We start from the raw sequence: 18,419 nt of genomic DNA, 5'->3' as shown, positions 1-18,419 counted from the left end.
GGCGCCGCATCACGAACAGTCCGGGTCCCTCCCAGACGGGAGCAGCACAGGCGGTGCCCCGCGACCGAGGAGCCATGGACGGCAGCGGCCCCTTCAGCTGCCCCATCTGCCTGGAGCCGCTCCGGGAGCCAGTGACGCTGCCCTGCGGCCACAACTTCTGCCTCGCCTGCCTGGGCGCGCTCTGGCCGCACCGCGGCGCGGGTGGCGCCGGCGGGCCGGGAGGCACGGCCCGCTGCCCGCTGTGCCAGGAGCCCTTCCCCGACGGCCTGCAGCTCCGCAAGAACCACACGCTGTCCGAGCTGCTGCAGCTCCGCCAGGGCTCGGGCCCGGGGCCCGGCCCCGGCCCGGCCCGGGCCCCCGAGCCGGTGGCGCCCAGTGCGCCGCCCAGCGCCCCGGAGCCGTCGGCTCCCTGCGTGCCGGAGCCGTGGCCGGCGGGCGAAGAGCCGGTGCGCTGCGACGCGTGCCCCGAGGGCGCCGCCCTACCCGCCGCGCTCTCCTGCCTCTCCTGCTTCGCCTCCTTCTGCCCCGCGCACCTAGGCCCGCACGAGCGCAGCCCCGCGCTGCGCGGACACCGCCTGGTGCCGCCGCTGCGCCGGCTGGAGGAGAGCCTGTGCCCGCGCCACCTGCGGCCGCTCGAGCGCTACTGCCGCGCGGAGCGAGTGTGCCTGTGTGAGGCCTGTGCCGCCCAGGAGCACCGGGGCCACGAGCTCGTGCCGCTGGAGCAGGAGCGCGCGCTTCAGGAGGTGGGGCGCGGCGGGCGGGCGGGCGGGCGATGGGCCTCGCGTGGCGGCCGAGGGCCGGGGACCCCTCACCCCATCCTTAATTCCCTCCTCTAACCTGAGGATTTTTGCGGTCCCTTCCAGCCCTGACGGTCTCCGCTCGCTGTGGGACATTCCGCTCGGGACGAGAATGGGGGTTGGAGGGACCCAGTGAGAACTCGAAAAAGATGGGCGGGCTGGGGGCCTGAGGCTGGAGCGGGGCCCTTGGGGGTTTAAGCAACCGGGAGCCGGGTTAGGCCCACGTGGTCCCAGGCGGCTGATTGCCGCCGGGCAACTGCTGCGTCGGCCGAGCTCCTGCATATCCCCGCTCAGGTTTGCCTGGGGTGAGGGTTTGGATGGGTGTGGCAGGTGAAAGGAGTGCTGCAGAGGGTGGGCCGAGCACACAGACCGCTCTGTCCAGCTGTTCCGGGGGCCCGTGGTGGGAGCATGTGCGCGCTGCCTGGCCGGTTACCTCCGCCCCCAGTTTCCTTTGGCCCCCAGCCCGGTCTTGGCGCCTCTGCCTTGGGATTTTCCGTCTCTCCTGCCTGGAGTGGTGACTCATAAGACCCAGGGGATTTGCCCGGAATCCCTATTTTTCAGTCCTGGGCTGGGGGCACAGACTCTTTGGGGACAGTGATCCCCGGGACAGCTGAATGCCATCTTGTGCAGGGCCCCCTCCTCACTCTCTTTCTCTGCCTCTTCCCCACTGAAGGAAGTTCTCAAATGAATGTGAGCAACACTGAGGACCATAGATGGCCCTCTACTTGCTCACCAGTCAAAGAGGGGAGGCAGACAACCTACAGCTGGCCAGACTGCCCTCTCCCTGGGCATTCGGGAATGGCACCAGCCTGGGCTTGAGGCACCTCTGGCATATCATGGCCACTCTCAGTCCCACCTATACCCAGATACCACTCCCTCCCAGGTCACCCCTCTCCTCCCCCCTTCGTGAGGCCTGGGACCCCAGTGCAGGGTTGTGACCTCTGCCAGACCCCGTACTCAAGGGTGTCGTTCACAGGCCGAGCAGCCCAAAGTCCTGAGCGCTGTGGAGGACCGCATGGACGAGCTGGGCGCGGGCATCGCACAGTCCCGGCGCACGGTGGCCCTCATCAAGGTCCGATCCCGTCCTAACCCCCGCCCCCGTTCACTCCTGCAGTAGCCTCCTGGCAGTGTGAGCTTTCAGCATGGTACCGTGCACTCTAAAGAAGCCCACGCTCAAGGCATTGCCCGGCTCCAGTGAGCACACGTGTCTCCCCTGACCTGACATAGATCCAGGGCAGCTGGGGCTGGTGCTTCTGTCCCCCCGAGAGGACAGGGTGGGAAAGTGGGGTCTGGGAAGTGATGTTCTTTGCCCTCATCACCGCCACCTCTGTCCTCCTGTGCAGAGTGCAGCCGTGGCAGAGCGGGAAAGGGTGAGCCGGCTGTTTGCCGAGGCTGAGGCCGTCCTGCAGGGGTTTCAGGCAGAGGTGCTGGCCTTCATCGACGAGGGGGAGGCGACCATGCTGGGCCGCTCCCAGGGCGACCTGCGACGGCAGGAGGGACAACGAAGCCGGCTCAGCCGGGCCCGCCGCAACCTCAGTCAGGTCCCTGAAGCCGACTCGGTCAGCTTCCTGCAGGTGAGGGCAGCTCTGCAGGCCAGAGAGGACACGGAAGGGGGTAGGCGGGAGGTGGAGGGAGAAGGCGACGCGTGCCTGGGCTTCAGGGCTGTGCCAGCCCCCTGGCGGCGCCGTCTCACCCCAGCCAGGAGGAGCTGTGGCCAGCAGGGCCTTAATGGGCATTTGTCTGGCACAGGAGCTCCTGGAGCTCAGGCTGGCCCTGGAGGAGGGGTGCGGCCCTGGGCCCGGGCCCCCAAGGGAGCTCAGCTTCACCAAGTCATCCCAGGCCATGCAGGTGGTACGAGACGGCCTGGCTTCGGCCTGCACCAGCCAGTGGGAGCAGCTGCAGGGGCTGGACGGCGATGAGGACGGGCTGCAGAAGCCAGGCGCGGAAGGTGGGTGTCCCCCGCCAGTGACTCATCCTTCCCCAGACTCCCCACACGGGCCACCAGGCCTGGTGCCCGTTCAGGAGTGGAGAATGGAAACTGCCAGGCTCAGGGTGGGACCCAAAATCCTGCCAATGGCTGTAGCCACCACCCTGTAAGCACGAGTCAGCCCCTTTGGCCACAGCCCAGGGGGCAGAGCAGGCCTCCCCTAGACCACCCCCTAGCTTCAGAAGGGCTGAGGCCCAGGGAGGAAGTGGAGCGAGGGCAGAGCCCAAGGACCAGGCCTGTGTGTGAACACAGTGTACCATATTTGGGCATGTGCCTGTCCCCAGGTGGCCTGGAGTGCTGGGAGGAATGGGGAGGAGGGGAAGTTCAGTCATAGGTTTGGGGGTGTGTGTCACCTTGCACAGCGGCCCAGCCACGGGCAGCCGGGGAGACCCCCTCTGCACTGTCTCCTCTTCTGCAGCAGATGCTGAGTCCCAGGACCCCGAAAGCACCAACAGCCTGGAGAGTGAGGCTCCCAGGGATTACTTCCTCAAGTGTAAGTCGACATCTGGGCTTGCCCCGCTGCTCATACGGGGCCCTCCCAAGGCTGCTAGGCTGGGCCCTGGCGCATGAGGGCTTGGATTCCTGTCCCTCATTCATGTGGTGAACTAGGTCAGCTCATGGGGTGCTGCCCAGGGTGGCCTGCTTGCAGAGGGCCAGTTGCAGAGGAGGGGAGAGGCTATGTTTGGGGAGGTGGGCCCCTAGGGGAGGGGCTGTCCCACCTGACCTTGGACCTGAGCCCTGCATCTCTCTCTGTTCCGTGGGAGCAGTTGCCTACATCGTGGACCTGGACAGCGACACGGCAGACAAGTTCCTGCAGCTGTTTGGAACCAAGGGTGTGAAGAGGGTGCTGTGTCCCATCAACTACCCCGAGTCGCCCACCCGCTTCACCCACTGTGAACAGGTGCTGGGCGAGGGCGCCCTGGACCGGGGCACCTACTACTGGGAGGTGGAGATCATTGAGGGCTGGGTCAGCGTGGGAGTCATGGCCGAAGACTTCTCCCCACAAGAGCCCTACGACCGGGGCCGGCTTGGACGCAATGCTCACTCCTGCTGCCTGCAGTGGAACGGACGCAGCTTCTCCGTCTGGTTCCACGGGCTGGAGGTGCTCCTGCCCCACCCCTTCTCGCCCACCGTCGGGATCTGCCTGGAATATGCTGACCGAGCCCTGGCCTTCTACGCCGTGCGGGATGGCAAGATGAGCCTTCTGCGGAGGCTGAAGTCCTCCCGGGCCCGCCGGAGTGGCACCCCAGCCTCCCCGGTTGACCCCTTCCAGAGCCGCCTGGACAGCCACTTTGCGGGGCTCTTCACACACAGGCTCAAGCCCGCCTTCTTCCTGGAGAGCGTGGATGCCCATCTGCAGATCGGGCCCCTCAAGAAGTCCTGCATATCCGTGCTGAAGAGGAGGTGATGCAGGGGGCACGGGGCCTCCTCCCGCTGTTGTCCCAGCTTCTGGGAAGCTTGCTTCTCTGCAACCCTGCTTTGCCCCAGGGAAGACACCAGCCTTGGAGTCCCACACATTCCCCAGGCTTCTCATTTCTAGAGGCCTCCACCTTCCATATACAAGGCCTTCCACCTCTCAGGGAGGAGGCTCCCCAGACCCTGTCCCCCTGCAGGCCTTGTTTCTGGGAGAAGGCATTGCAGCTTGGACAGATCCAGGGTTACCCCGACCCCTCCTCTCCCAGGTTCTTGGGACAGTGCCTGGCACATAGTAGGTGCTCAATAAACATTTGTCGAATGAATGACTCCCTTTTCTACCCTTCTCTCCACCTACCAAGAATTCCCAATACTTCTCATCTTTCAAGAGCAGGTCTTGAAAGGCAGGACAAGGGAACAAGCCCCTAGTCCCAGATTCCTATTGGGAGGGAGAACCCTGGCCCAGGAAGAGGAGGCTGAAATGGGGTGCCTACCCTTTGGGGCACACCTGCTCCCTGGTGCTAGACAGGAAGAGGTAGAGGTGGCTTCTCCCGGAGGGGTCCAGCCCCACAGTCATTCTGGCTGTCCGAGTGTTTGCTTTGGACAGCCTGGTTCCCATCCGCTATTTTCATCCATGATGCCACAGCCTAGTTCTGGACCTGCCTAATGGTGTTTGTGCCCAGGATTAAATACAGACATCACACCCCCCAAGAGCGGGGCATGACTCCTAGGCATGGGCAAGAAAGTTTGAGGCCTAGAGCTTCTTTCATACACATACCTTCTCAGCCCATGAGAGATGTGGTTGAACCGACCCCCGGGTGCGCCTGGAGAGGAGAACGTCTACGCTAAAATGACCTGTGTCCTCCTTTGGAAGCTGCCTCCCATCTCCGCACCAGCTGTGCGGCTGGAACGGTGCTTCGCCTCCACGCGGGGAGACCCTGGGCCCTGGGTCCCAGCAGAACCTCCATCTCTCTCCCAAGAAGGCCCAGTACCCCTGCTGCTCCAGAACCCCCATCCTAGCTTGGGATGCCCGCATTCTGCTTTCAAGGGGAAGGCTTGCCCCCTGAGGCTACGAGGTGAGTGTGTTCCCAGACCAGCCCCCTCCTCCTGGGGTTGTCTGTGACTCAGGTGCACGCCAGGGAGGGCCATGCCTGGAGAGCAGAGGCAGGCAAAGAGCCCAAGGTCGGGTGGGACAATGGGTGAGTTATGCAGCCAGACAGCAAGGCCATACAAGTCCCAGCTAAAAATAGCCCCTCCCACAGAGCCTGCTGGTGCCCCAGAAGCCAGGATGTTGTTTTTCCGGGCGGGGCCTGCTGGCTCCTGGGGCTCTGTGTTTTCAACACGGTTTCCTTGACAGCCAAGGGCCCCAACTCCCTGGGCCTGGGGCGGATGGGGGAGGCTGCTCCTGTCGCTGTCACAACGTGGACCAATGGGAGCCTCCCACCTTTCCCAGAGCCCCTCCCACCCCCACCCCCACCCCCACCCCCTACCCTGGCACGCCCCACCCCACACACTCCCCTTACAGAGAACCCTCGGGTGCAGGTTCCTGGCATGTCACGGAACGTGAGTTAGTTAGATGGACATGGCCCCTGCACAGGACTGGCGCTTCCTGGTTGGAATTCGGGCCTGACTAGTCAAGTCTGCAGCCACAAAGTCCCTGCCAACTTGCAGAGTGACTGCCAGCTTCCAAAGACTCATGGAACCTTGTGCATCTTTTTTTTTTTTTTTTTTGGCTGCGTTGGGTCTTCGTTGCTTCACTCGGGCTTTCTCTAGTTGGGGCGAGCGGGGGCTCCTCTTCCTTGCAGTGTGCGGGCTTCTCGTTGCGGTGGCTGCGGAGCACAAGAGGCACGTGGGCTGCAGTAGTTGTGGCACGTGGGCTCAGTAGTTGTGGCTCACAGGCTCTAGAACTCAGGCTCAGTAATTGTGGTACACGGGCTTAGTTGCTCTGAGGCATGTGGGATCTTTCCAGACCAGGGCTCGAACCTGTGTCCCCTGCATTGGCAGGCGGATCCTTAACCACTGCGCCACCAGGGAAGTCCCGAACTTTGTGCATCCTAGTTTCACTTCCCAGTGTTAACAGATTTACAGCTCAAAGCAAGGGACTGGCTCACCCAGGGCTGCACAGCTCACAAGGAGCTGGCTGAGCCCGCCCCCAGGTTTCAGTGTTATCCCCAGAATGGAGTGTTAGCTGCAACCCTGCACTTCCTCTGTGACTCTAGGAAAATACTAGAGCCGGAGAGATGGGGTGTATGTGAGAGTCTGTGTGTTTTCGGGTGTATCTCTTTGCCTATGTGTGTGTTTGTGTGTCTATGTGTATCTATGTTATGTGTCTCTGTGCCTCTGTGTGTGTGTCTGTGCTTGTATGTTGCGTGTGCATTAGCGTATAGGTCTTCATGTCTGCCTGGGTGTATGTCTGTGTATTTATGTGTGTGGATCCAGCCCAGTGACTTTTCAAACATGCTCTGAGGACACCTGGAGTTCTGAGGAGGTATAACGAGGCTGGAGGGGTGGGAGGGGAAACCAGGGGTCGAGCCTCTCACTGTCCCCTAACAACACTTTAATCAGAGCAGATTTTAACCAAGATGACTTGCAAAAAGAGAAGCTGTTAAAAAGGCGAAAGGTTAGAAAACGATCGATCTAGTCCACATCTTCTTTTACCACTACCGTTTCCAGATGAAGAAATTGAGGTGTGTGCTTTAAAATGTCTAAACACACATGCGCACGCGCGCGCGCGCTGCTTCCCAAAGCTAAGCCTGTGTAAGAGCTGCCCTCGGCCCAGTTTCCACGGCCACCAGAGCCCTTCCTCCAGAGCTGCCTGAGGGTCTGTGATCTCCGGAGCCCCGCCAGTCACAGACAATGGCAGTGTGTGAAGAATGTGAAGGGTCTTCTGAGGCTGTGTTGCTATTAGCTGAGTCTGGCTCCTTTGGGCCAGGCGGGGAGCCAACCGCCGCTTGAGCTTTGTTTCTGTGGGAAAATGAGCTCCGGAATTCCAAACGACAGACTGACCAACGGACTTAAGCATCGCTCCGCTCTTGGCAACTAAGGACAGCTGGGTCCCGTACCCCTCACCCCTCCCACCATACCCCCCCAACCCCCAACTCCAGGAGGAAAGGGACAGATGCATCCTTTTCCTCCCTCTCCTCCTCCGACCCACTCAGGGAACTCATAGAAGTGCCTTTCTTCTCCTCCCCTCCTCCCAGGCACAGGGTGAGGCTGGACTGAGACTGTGGCTAAAAAGGAGGGCCTGGCCAGGAAGATAGGGCTGAACTGGGAGGGGCAGCGGTTTGCAGACGGCTCTACTGGTGCTGGGTTTTCTCCCCTGGGAAGAAAATAGCATTTAGCTGCAGGGTCTATGACCCAGTCGTCCCCACACCCAACAGACACATTCCCATTTGATGCTAACGTTCAAAATCTGGAACTCGAGGTCACGCCCTTTCTGCACCATCACATCCTCCTGAGATGCCTAAGAACTGCCGGAGGCCGTGGGTGGTCCTCATGGTCTCCACCTGGGTAGAAGCCTCGACCGCCTCCTTCCCAGCGTCCTCAGAGAAGGGGCCAGGGAGGGAGTTCACACCCCGAGCACTGAGGCAGGTAGGACACATTCTTTGATGCCTTGTGTACTTTGTCTTTAAATGACATTCAAGTTTTGAATTTTACTCGATAATATCTCTGATTTTGCTTTAATGTAAAGAACAACACTTCTCTGCCCCACAGTGGAGAATGTTTTTTGTGTGTGAGCTCTGGAATCAGAAAGTCTTGGCTAAAAATTCCACTTTAGCCATTTCCCAGCCGCATGCCTTTGGGCAGGGTGCTTAGCCCCCTCCATGCCTCGGTTCCCTCACTTGTAAAATAGGGATAATAATAGAACTGCAAACACAGAGACAAAGAACAAACAGGTGGCTGCCAGAGGGGAGTGGGTTGGGGGAGGCAAGAAACACGTGAGGGAGATACAGAGTAAACTGCCTAGCATTATTGTTTTTTAATGAAATAAAATTATGGAATATAGTTTTTTTATTTTATTTATTTATTTTTGGCTGCATTGGGTCTTTGTTGCTGGGTGCAGGCTTTCTCTAGTTGTGACGAGCAGGGGCTACTCTTCATTGCGGTGCGTGGGCTTCTCATTGCGGTGGCTTCTCTTGTTGCGGAGCACGGGCTCTAGGCGTGCGGGCTCAGTAGTTGTGGCACACGGGCTTAGTTGCTCTGTGGCATGTGGGATCTTCCTGGACCATGGCTCGAAACCGTGTCCCCTGCATTGGCAGGCGGATTCTTTTTTTTTTTTTTTAATTTTTTTAAATAAATTTATTTATTTTATTTATTTATTAATGGCTGTGTTGGGTCTTCGTTTCTGTGCAAGGGCTTTTCTCTAGTTGCAGCGAGTGGGGGCCATTCTTCATCGCGGTGCGCGGGCCTTTCACTGTCGCGGCCTCTCTTGTCGTGGAGCACAAGCTCCAGACGCGCAGGCTCAGTAGTTGTGGCTCACGGGCCCAGTTGCTCCGCGGCATGTGGGATCCTCCCAGACCAGGGCTCGAACCCGTGTCCCCTGCATCGGCAGGCAGATTCTCAACCACTGCGCCACCAGGGAAGCCCCCAGGCGGATTCTTAACCATTGCTCCACCAGGGAAGTCTGTGTTATTTTGAGGACTCAATGAGGTAATTTAGGCAAAGTGCTTGTCACAAGTCTGGCACAGAGTGAGCTTTCAATAAGTGTTATTGGTATTCTTCTTCTTCTCTTGAACGATGAGTAAAATTGATATTCTTGGAAGTTTTGTCAATCCTTGGGGGATCCATGGATTTGTTCTTTGGGTGCTAAGATTAACCCAGACCTAAATTTGTCAGGATGCTTACTTACATTTTGCCCCACCCACTAAGATTGGACACTTTCACTCACTCATTCAACAATATTTATTCAGTGTGGTGTACTGCTGCGGATACAGTGGTGAGTGACCCAAACAGAGATGCCTGTGCCACACAACCGGCCGTGTGATAATTGCAGCTGTAGTAAGTACTGTATAAGAAAAGGGCAGCAACTCCACCCCTGCGGATACACCCAAAAGAACTGAAAGCAGGCACTCAAACAGATGCTTGTACACCCGTGTTCACAGCAGCACTATTCACAACAGCCAAAGGGTGGAAGCAACTCAAGTGTCCATCAGTGGACGAATGGATAAACAAAATGTGGTCTGAATATACAATGGCCTTAAAAAGGAATGAAATTCTGACACATGCGATCACATGAATAAACTTTGAAGACATTAGGCTAAGTGAAATAAGCCAAATGCAAAAGGACAAATCTTGTATGTTTCCACTTACATGAGGCACCTAGAATAGGCAAATTCATAGAGACAGAAAGTAGGAGGGTGGTACCCAGCGGCTGGGGGAGGGGGGATTGAGGACCTCGTGTTTAATGGGGTCAGAATTTCAGTTTGAGATGATGAGAAAGTTCTGGAGATGGATCGTGGTGATGGTCTCACAACAATGTGATTGTACTTAATGCCACCGAACTGTACACTTACAATGGTAAATTTTATATGATGTATCCAGTGTATTTTACTACTGAGGGGAAGAAAAGTTTTCCCTCTGCTATATTACAAAACAAAACAAAACACAAATTTCCCAGGGACAGAAATTTAAAAAAAAAAAAAAAGAAAGAAAGAAGGGAAAAAACAGTGGTCACGAGAAGGGGCCCTATTAGGCATGGGGGAGGCTCATTTCCAGGGAGGACCTCCCTGAAGGGACAGCTGAGGCCTGGAGGACAAGGAGTTAGCAAGACAAAGAGGATGGGTGTGCGCTCCGGAAGGGGCCAAGCACTCCAGGGGACCAAAGTGTTTTAAGGAAGGCAAGTGACATGAGGTGGCAGTGCAGAGCCTCGTAAGGATTCTGGACTTTACTTAGGAGGAATGGGAAGCCAAGGCAGGGTTTCACATGGGTAAACGGTACAATCAGATTTGAAAGTTTAAAATCACTCTATAGGGACTTCCCTGGTGGTCCAGTGGTTAGGGCTCCACGCGTCCACTTCAGGGGGCGCGGTTTCGATCCTTGGCTGGGGAACTAAGATCCCGCATGCCACACACAGTGCGGCCAAAAAAAAAAAAAAAACACTCTGTAATTTAAGTGAGAAATGGGTTTAAGGAGGGAAAAAAGAGGATGAGAGAGACCTTGCATGTTTCCAGGGAGATGGAGATGATCCCCACCCACCCACCCACCCCGGACTGTTGGAAGGAGGACCCAGAAATAGCAGGGAAGGGCCCAGACCCACTAGAGCCCCTCCTAGCCCCTCCCTGAGTTCCCTCCTGCAGAAGGGTCCCTCAAGGCGTGGCTCCTCCCTGGTGGGGTGGGGACAACTTCAAAGGTGATGCCTGTGCCTTTCTGGCTTTCTGGGATTTTGGAGGCACAGAGGGGAAATTGACAGCAGGGGCGTTGTGTAAACACTCCTACGGCAGGAATCACTCAGAACAGGCCTTGCAGCTGTGCCTGGGGATATTGAACTCCACAGAGCAGGGAGGTCTGGACTGGGAACCACTGGGTGGGGCTCATCTCCATAGCAACCAGAAACAGCCCCAGACAAGCCCGGGCTGGGCTTACTGATGGAGGCGCAAGGAACTTGTGTTACTGAAATACCCGTGGCCAAAACGACACGCCCTGAAATAGCTCACTTTCCCATCACCAGCACCCCATGTGGCATCTCCCGTTCTGTCTTCGAAGCCCAAACAACCAACAGCAAATGGCAGAAAGCTGAGGGTTACTAGGAGTTTTCTTTCTCTTGCTGGCTTATTGGAAGATGATGACTGGCTGAGTGAAAAAAAAAAAAAATACGGTGGATCAAGCATGAATTGGCTCCATAACACTCAGGTACAAGAAATGTCAATTTTGGTATTTTTCCTAAATCATAAAATTTGATTATGAGCTGCCCTTTGCCAAGAGGGAAAGGAATTCAACCTCAGGCATGTTTTGGGGGGTTGGGGTCTTCTGTCCACTGGGGCAGCTGCTGAGATGCCCGGTGTCTGAGCCCAAGTGGTCCTTGTATGGTGAGCTTCCTCTCCCTTGAGTCAAGCGAGGTTTAGAGATTGTGGCCAGCTGTTGTCTTTCTGCTCCAGCCCCTTTGTGTTAGTCTGCTAGGGCTCTCGTAACAAAGTACCACAAACTAGGTGGCCTAAACAACAAAAATGCATTGTCTTCCAGCTCTAGGGAGGCCAGAGTCAGAGATCAAGGTGTTGGCAGGGTTGGTCCCTCTGAGGCTTCGAGGAAAGTTCTGTTCCAGGCCTCTCCCCTAGCTTCTGGTGATTTGCTGACAATATCTGGCAATCCTTCTAGCACTCTGCCTTTGTCTTCACATGGCGTTCTACCTGTGTGTGTATCTGTATCCAAATTTCCCCTTTTTAAAAGGACACCAATCATATTGGATTAGGGCGCACACTAATGACCTCATCTTTAATTATATCTGCCACAGCCCTGCTTCCAAATAAGATCACAATTTGAGGAACTAGGGGTTAGGATTTTGACACATGAATTTAGACGGGGGACAAAATTCAACTTATAAAATCCACCCTCTAAGCTGGGCTCCGTGATACAGGGGCTGGGACTCTGCATTTCTCCGCTACCTGCTTCTCCCTGCCGGGCTCTGCCATCAGGGGGCGCTAGAGGGCTTACAGGGCTGAAGGAGAAGGGGCTGGCTGCTTCCCAGCTGCTGGCGATTCCATCATCACTGGAAGGCTTCTTCACTGGGGCAGCTGCAGTTCCTTAGCGGCAACTAAATGCACTTTGTAGTTTTTCCGACCCTTGCAGAACCAGCTGCCTGGAGCCCCCTTCAGAGACACCAGCACCAGCAAGCATGTGCCCCCTTCGGAGAGTTGGGTTTTAGTTCCCAGGGGCTTTTCCTTCAAGCTTCTGTGTTTTAATTATTCCGACTTTGCCTTTTGGTCCCCCAGTCCTAGGTTCAGGCACCTCTGGGGCACCTTAGAATTATTTTTTTTCACCTTTTCAGTTACCTAGTGACCTAAGCGACATGGCTAGCTTTATACCTGTGTTAATTCTTTATAGTAAGTTCTCTCTGTTCCGATAGCTGGATCCTTTCACACAAACCCCCAAACCACAGTTCAGGCCCCCCCTTGACCACACCCCACCTCTTGGGATTGCCCTGTGGGAGCAGGACGGGTGGCAGGTGGAAAGGCTACCACTGGAGAACCCCGCAAACTCTGCTTCGGTCCTGGGGCTCTGAAAGGCACCCCTTCCCTCTCTAGGTCCAGCCATTCTGCCCTTTCTGCCCTCCAGCTCCTACAGCCCCAGACACACGCAATAGGCTGCAGACAAGAGCCTGGGGCTTGGTACCTTCAAAGTATCTGGCACATTCCGTGTTCAGCCAGAGCTGAAAACAACTGTTAGGGAACCCATAACCCTGCCCTGGGAACAAGAAGTCTTGCCTGCCCTCTTGGTTGAGGGATAGAAAAATGCCCCTCAGTATTTTGAGTCTCCTAGCCCACGAAGAGTGAAGCAAAGATGTGATATCTTTAAAAAAACTCTCCTCCCTGGGCTTCCCTGGTGGCGCAGTGGTTGAGAGTCCACCTGCCGATGCAGGGGACACGGGTTCGTGCCCCGGTCCGGGAAGATCCCACATGCCGCGGAGCGGCTGGGCCTGTGAGCCATGGCCGCTGAGCCTGCGCGCCCGGAGCCTGTGCTCCGCAGCGGGAGAGGCCACAACAGTGAGAGGCCCGCGTACTACAAAAAAAAAAAAAAAAAAAAAAATCTCCTCCCTACCAAGAGGTTGAGAATGACCTAAATCTCATTGACACAACCCTTTAGTAAACTGATTTGGGAACCATAAATACGGGACAGTTTCAGCTCCAGGAGGTGTGTGGATGCAGGTCCCGTCTCTGGCGGGGGTGGGGAACTCCAGGGCTCTCCTCCTCTTCTCTCCTCCCCGTCGCCCTCTGCCCCCATCCTTCCTTCTGGAACAGGCTTTTTCAAGCTGTGGATTGCGAAATCAATTTATGGCATAACAATGAGCAGGTTTTGTTTGTGGTACGCGTGCCTCTCACCGTTGTGGCCTCTCCCGTTGAGGAGCACAGGCTCCAGACGCGCAGGCTCAGTGGCCATGGCTCACGGGCCCAGCCGCTCCGCGGCATGTGGGATCTTCCCGGATCGGGGCACGAACCCGTGTCCCCTGCGTCGGCAGGCGGACTCTCAACCACTGCGCCACCAGGGAAGCCCCAACAATTAGCAGTTTTTAAATGACAAAATATCATAGAAAATCTCAGAGGACATCACAATACAAAATAAAAATTGTCCCAAACCTGGTCTGGGGCAATTCTTTTCTTTCTTTTTTTGTTTTAGGTGATACAATTCACAGTCTCTTTCTGGGGAAAAAAATAGCATTTATGATGAAATGCTTAAGCAATTTTTATTTCTTTTATTGAGGCATAGTTAATATATTTTATTATTTTAAAATTTTATTTATTTATTTATTTGTTTGTTTTTGGCTGCGTTGGGTCTTCGTTGCTGCATGCGGGCTTTCTCTAGTTGTGGCGAGCGGGGGCTACTCTTCGTTCCGGTGCGCGAGCTTCTTTCTCACTGCGGTGGCTTCTCTTGTTGCGGAGCATGGGCTCTAGACACGCGGGCTTCAGTAGTTGTGGCTCGTGGGCTCTAGAGCGCAGGCTCAGTAGTTGTGGTGCACGGGCTTAGTTGTTCCGTGGCATGTGGGATCTTCCCGGAGCAGGGCTTGAACACATGTCCCCTGCATTGGCAGGCGATTCTTAACCACTGTGCCACCAGGAAGTCCCTAGTTAATTTATAATGTTGTGTTAGTTTCAACTGTACAGCAAAGTGATTCAGTTACACCTACATATATACATATATATATATATATATACTTTTTCAGATTCTTTTCCATTATAGGTTACTACAAAATATTGAGTATAGTTCCCTGTGCTATACAGTAGGTCCTTGTTGTCTACCTATTTTATATATAGTAGTATATATAGTATATGTTAATCCCAAACTCCTAATTTATCTCCCTCCCCGCCATTAAGCAATTTTAAAATAAATTTTAATGGCATTAAGATTTATTCTGGGGGACTTCCCTGGTGGTCCAGTGATAAAGAATCCACCTTGCAGTGCAGGGGACGCGGGCTCGATCCCTGGTCAGGGAACCAAGATCCCACATGCCGTGGGGCAACTAAGCCCACATGCCACAACTACTGAGCTTGAGCGCCTCAACTAGAGCCCACGTGTAAACTACAGAGCCCACGTGCTCTGGAACCCACGCGCCACAACTACAGAGTCCACGCGCCCTGGAGCCTGCATACCACAACTAGAGAAGAGAAAACCCACACGCCACAACTAGAGAGCAGCCCGTGCACCACAGTGAAGATCCCACGTGCCACAACTAAGACCCGACGCAGCCAAAAATAAAATAAATAAATAATAAATAAATCTTAAAAAAAGGGGGGGTTTGCTCTGGGAACTTAGTTACCTCTCCCACCTACCTGGTTGTCTTCAATCAGAAACCCAGTGACCTCTGGCCAAGCAGTGGCTCTCTGACCATACTCCTTCTATAAATTGTCCCTTCTAAGAGGGAACCTCTGAATTGACCCTCAAGGGAGCTTTTCCTTTGCGTGCAATGTTGCAATAAGATTTTTTCTATGCACTCATAACTAACTCATAACTAATAGTGCTTTTCAGCAACATGTAGTAAGTAGGGTAGATATCGTTTCAGGAAAGTTGTTTTGGTAAAGCCTCTGCAGCCAGCCACCAGGGGGTACAGCCTCCAGGGTTGCCCCAAGATGCCCAGCCATGCATGAGCGGGAAGAGGGAAGCTGTTTTTCAGGTGTGTCTTCTAAAAGATTCTGAGGAGAGTCTATGGGAAGCAAGGACCAGTTCTGGAGTGGGTGCTGTTTCTGGGTGGGGATTAGAAGCACTGGGGATTAACTAGGGACTGGGGGCCATCACAAGGGGAGTGGTTTAGTATTGAGGCACCCCTGCCAATAGTTGCAAAGCTTGTCTAGGGGTATCATTGGTAGGAAAGCAGCAGTTGCTGAGAGAGAAGGGTGTCGTTCCCTCTTATGACTGCTGCTGACCCTGGGAGAGATCAGGTTTCCTGCTGGCTCTGCTGCAGGCTTTGTCCGTGTCTCTGTCAGTCTGTTTCTGTTTTGTAGGTAAGTTCATTTGTGTTGTATTTTAGATTCCACATATAAGTGATATCATATGGTATTTGTTTTTGTCTTTCTGACTTACTTTGCTTAGGTATGACGATCTCTAGGTCCATCCATGTTGCTGCAAATGGCATTATGTCATTCTTTTTTATGGCTGTGTAGTACTCCATTGTATATATATACCACATCTTTTTATCCATTCAGCTGTCGATGGACATTTAGGTTGTTTCCATGTCTTGGTTATTGTGAATAGTGCTGCTATGAACATATAGGTGCATGTATCCTTTTGAATTACAGTTTTCTCCAGATATATTCCCAGGAGTGGGATTACTGGATCAGGCTGTAACTCTATTTTTACTTTTTTGAGGAACCCCCATACTGATTTCAATAGTGGCTGCACCAACTTACATTCCCACCAACAGTGTAGGAGGGTTCCCTATCCTCCACACCCTTTCCAGCATTTGTCATTTGTAGCCTTTTTTTTTTTTTTTTTTCGGTACGTGGGCCTCTCACTGTTTTGGCCTCTCCCGTTGCGGAGCACAGGCTCCAGACGCGCAGGCTCAGTGGCCATGGCTCATGGGCCCATCCGCTCCGCGGCATGTGGGATCTTCCCAGACCAGGGCACGAACCCGTGTCCCCTGCATCGGCAGGCGTACTCTCAACCACTGCGCCACCAGGGAAGCCCATTTGTTATTTGTAGCCTTTTAATCATGGCCATTCTGACTGGTGTGAGGTGGTACCTCGTTGTAGTTTTGATTTGCATTTCTCTAGTAATTAGTGATGTTGAGCATCTTTTCATGTGCCTGTTGGCCATCTGTATGTCTTCTTTGGAGAAATGTCTATTTAGGTCTTCTGCCCATTTTTCAATTGGGTTGTTTGATTTTTGATGTTGTATGAGCTGTTTGTATACTTCCAAAATTAAGCCCTTGTCAGCCACATCATTTGCAAATATTTTCTCCGAGTCTGTAGGTTGTCTTTTCATTTTGTTTATGGTTTCCTTTGCTGTACAGAAGCTTGTAAGTTGACTAGGTCCCACCATTTGTTTATTTTTGCTTTTATTTCTATTGCCTTGGGAGACTGACCTAAGAAAATATTGGTATGATTTATGTCAGAGAATGTTTTGTTTATGTTCTCTACTAGGAGTTTTATGGTGTCATGTCTTTTTTTTTTTTTTTTTTTTTTTTGTGGTCCTGCGCCACCAGGGAAGCCCTGCTCTCTAGTCTTTTAAACATAAGGACACACATAGAAAATGATTATTTGTTTAGCACAAATGATACTTGTCCAACTCACCGGGGCAAATAAATGAAGCTTCTTGGAGCTTAAAAGGTGACTGGAACAGGGTCACCCTGGACCCTGCCTGGCTGTTCTGTGGTGATGGGCACAATCAAGGAGCTCCAGTCTGCAGAATAGGAGCAATTACAGCTCAGCAAAAAGCGATCATTCTGGAAACAGCCAGAGCCTGTGTGGACTAGAAGGCAGGAGTGATCTGAGTTCTGAGACCTGGGCCCAAACAGGACCTTTTGCCACCTACTTGGTTCAGCAATGAACTGCCCTTGAGCCCCTCAGTGTGGATCCTGGAAAGCACCTGCCCTCTCCACCGCCTGGGAGCGGCCCTCACAAGGCGTTCACATGATAACATGGTTTTATAAAATTTGCAAAATTTGGACACTTAAGCCAGAATCGGTTAAGCCTGCTATCTCGCTCCACTCAGACTTCCTCTTCATCACGTTTCCCCTCCTGCTAGGAGGCCTCAGTGTGGCCACAGCACTGTGTGTTCATAATCGTGTATCTTAGTTCTAAAACAGGGCCTCCAACGTTGGAGAGGCTTCAGGCCCCACAAAACCCGCCTCTGCCTCTGCCACCAACCGGGGTCGCAGAGGGGTAAGGGCAGGACTGCGCTGTTGTCCCACCTTCCCTCTTAGGGTCCTTGTAGCAGCCATTCTTGCACACCCATTACTCGGTGGGTTTTCTCTTTCTTTTTGAAATGTATTATTAATATTTAAAATGCACACAGTAAACAAACAGTACAAAAGAGCACGCAATGCACAGTAAGTCACCTGCCAACCCCAGTTCCCAGAGCTGAGCTTCAAAGGGATAATGCCAAAACAGTGTCTGGTGGATTGTTCAAGAAAATATCTAGATCTAGATCCTATCCTATTTTTTATACAAACAGAAGTATATTTATACACCAGTTGTACAGACAAACCTTAGCAATCTTTCCACATCAGCACATAGAATATGACTTCATTCTTTTCAACCGCTACATAGATTGTATCTGTGGAATTTACCCTAACCCTTTAGGGCAGACTTCATCATGTCCATGATGCACTACTTCACTGCACTTGTCCTGCAACTTCCAAGTGGTTTTGCGCAAGACCTCACAGAAGGCTGTTACCTGTTTCATAATATTTTCTAGTTTTTGATCCTTCACCTAGGAAATCTCACTCAAAAGGCAAGTCAAGCAGGTGGATCCCAAAGTTGGTCACCACGTGTCCGGAAATCAGTTGTTTGCTTAAAAATCAAACTCCGATCCCTTAAGATTAATGATGCACCTGCGCCGCCCCGTGGGGAGTGAGACCCGTCCCCCTCACCCCCACAATTGCGGGTAAAGCTCCACCTCGGAGGTGCGGGAGTTTACATAACTACAGCGGCCGAGTGGGGGCCGCCCAAGTGCTGGGTCACAATGAGTCAGCCCCATTCTGCAAGCTCCGGGTGTCACAACTGTGCCCAGTTCCATTCAGCTCCTCCGCGTCCGGTTTAAATCTTCCAGCCTGTTAAACGCTGGGAGGGCGGGACTGCAGAGCCACAGCGTTCTAGAGCGAGCAGCGCCACCGCGAGGCCGGCTGTGGTGGAGGCGGCGGTCAGGTGCCGGCGCTGGGCCAGTTCTCCTCCCCGCCCGGAGATTCTCACCGCCCACTTCGGAGGGTGTGGGTTTGATTTCAAGGGAGGGATGGCAGTTTTTCTTGACTCTTCTCTCCTAAAACAGAGACTGATTCTTGGACTCATCTCTCTAGCTCAGTGATTACCCAAGTGTGTGGCGGGGGAGCAAAGTCATATAGGAAATGCTCCCCATACGTT

The 18,419-nt window shown here is 53.8% G+C and overlaps 1 protein-coding gene across 2 annotated transcripts; it reads left to right on the top strand.

Annotated features, from left to right (window-relative positions):
* On the top strand, positions 1-4,523 carry TRIM47 (tripartite motif containing 47). Of its 2 annotated transcripts, none has more exons than XM_081218817.1 (6): positions 1-743; positions 1,774-1,869; positions 2,141-2,371; positions 2,547-2,745; positions 3,206-3,277; positions 3,552-4,523. In XM_081218817.1, exons 1-6 carry the CDS (start codon positions 75-77, stop codon positions 4,190-4,192), a joined length of 1,908 nt encoding a protein of 635 aa, XP_081074943.1. In that variant the 5' UTR covers positions 1-74; the 3' UTR covers positions 4,193-4,523. The 2 variants fall into 2 exon arrangements, with proteins under 2 accessions (XP_081074943.1, XP_081074944.1); XM_081218818.1 differs by having other exon boundaries at positions 60-743; positions 3,203-3,277.
* Positions 4,524-18,419: the final 13,896 nt, after the last annotated feature.

Source organism: Mesoplodon bidens, assembly GCF_964165515.1.
Source record: "Mesoplodon bidens genome assembly, chromosome: 19".
Lineage (NCBI taxonomy): Eukaryota > Metazoa > Chordata > Mammalia > Artiodactyla > Ziphiidae > Mesoplodon > Mesoplodon bidens.
The sequence above is the reverse complement of the archived record's forward strand: the minus strand, read 5'-3'. Positions and strand labels throughout refer to the sequence as shown.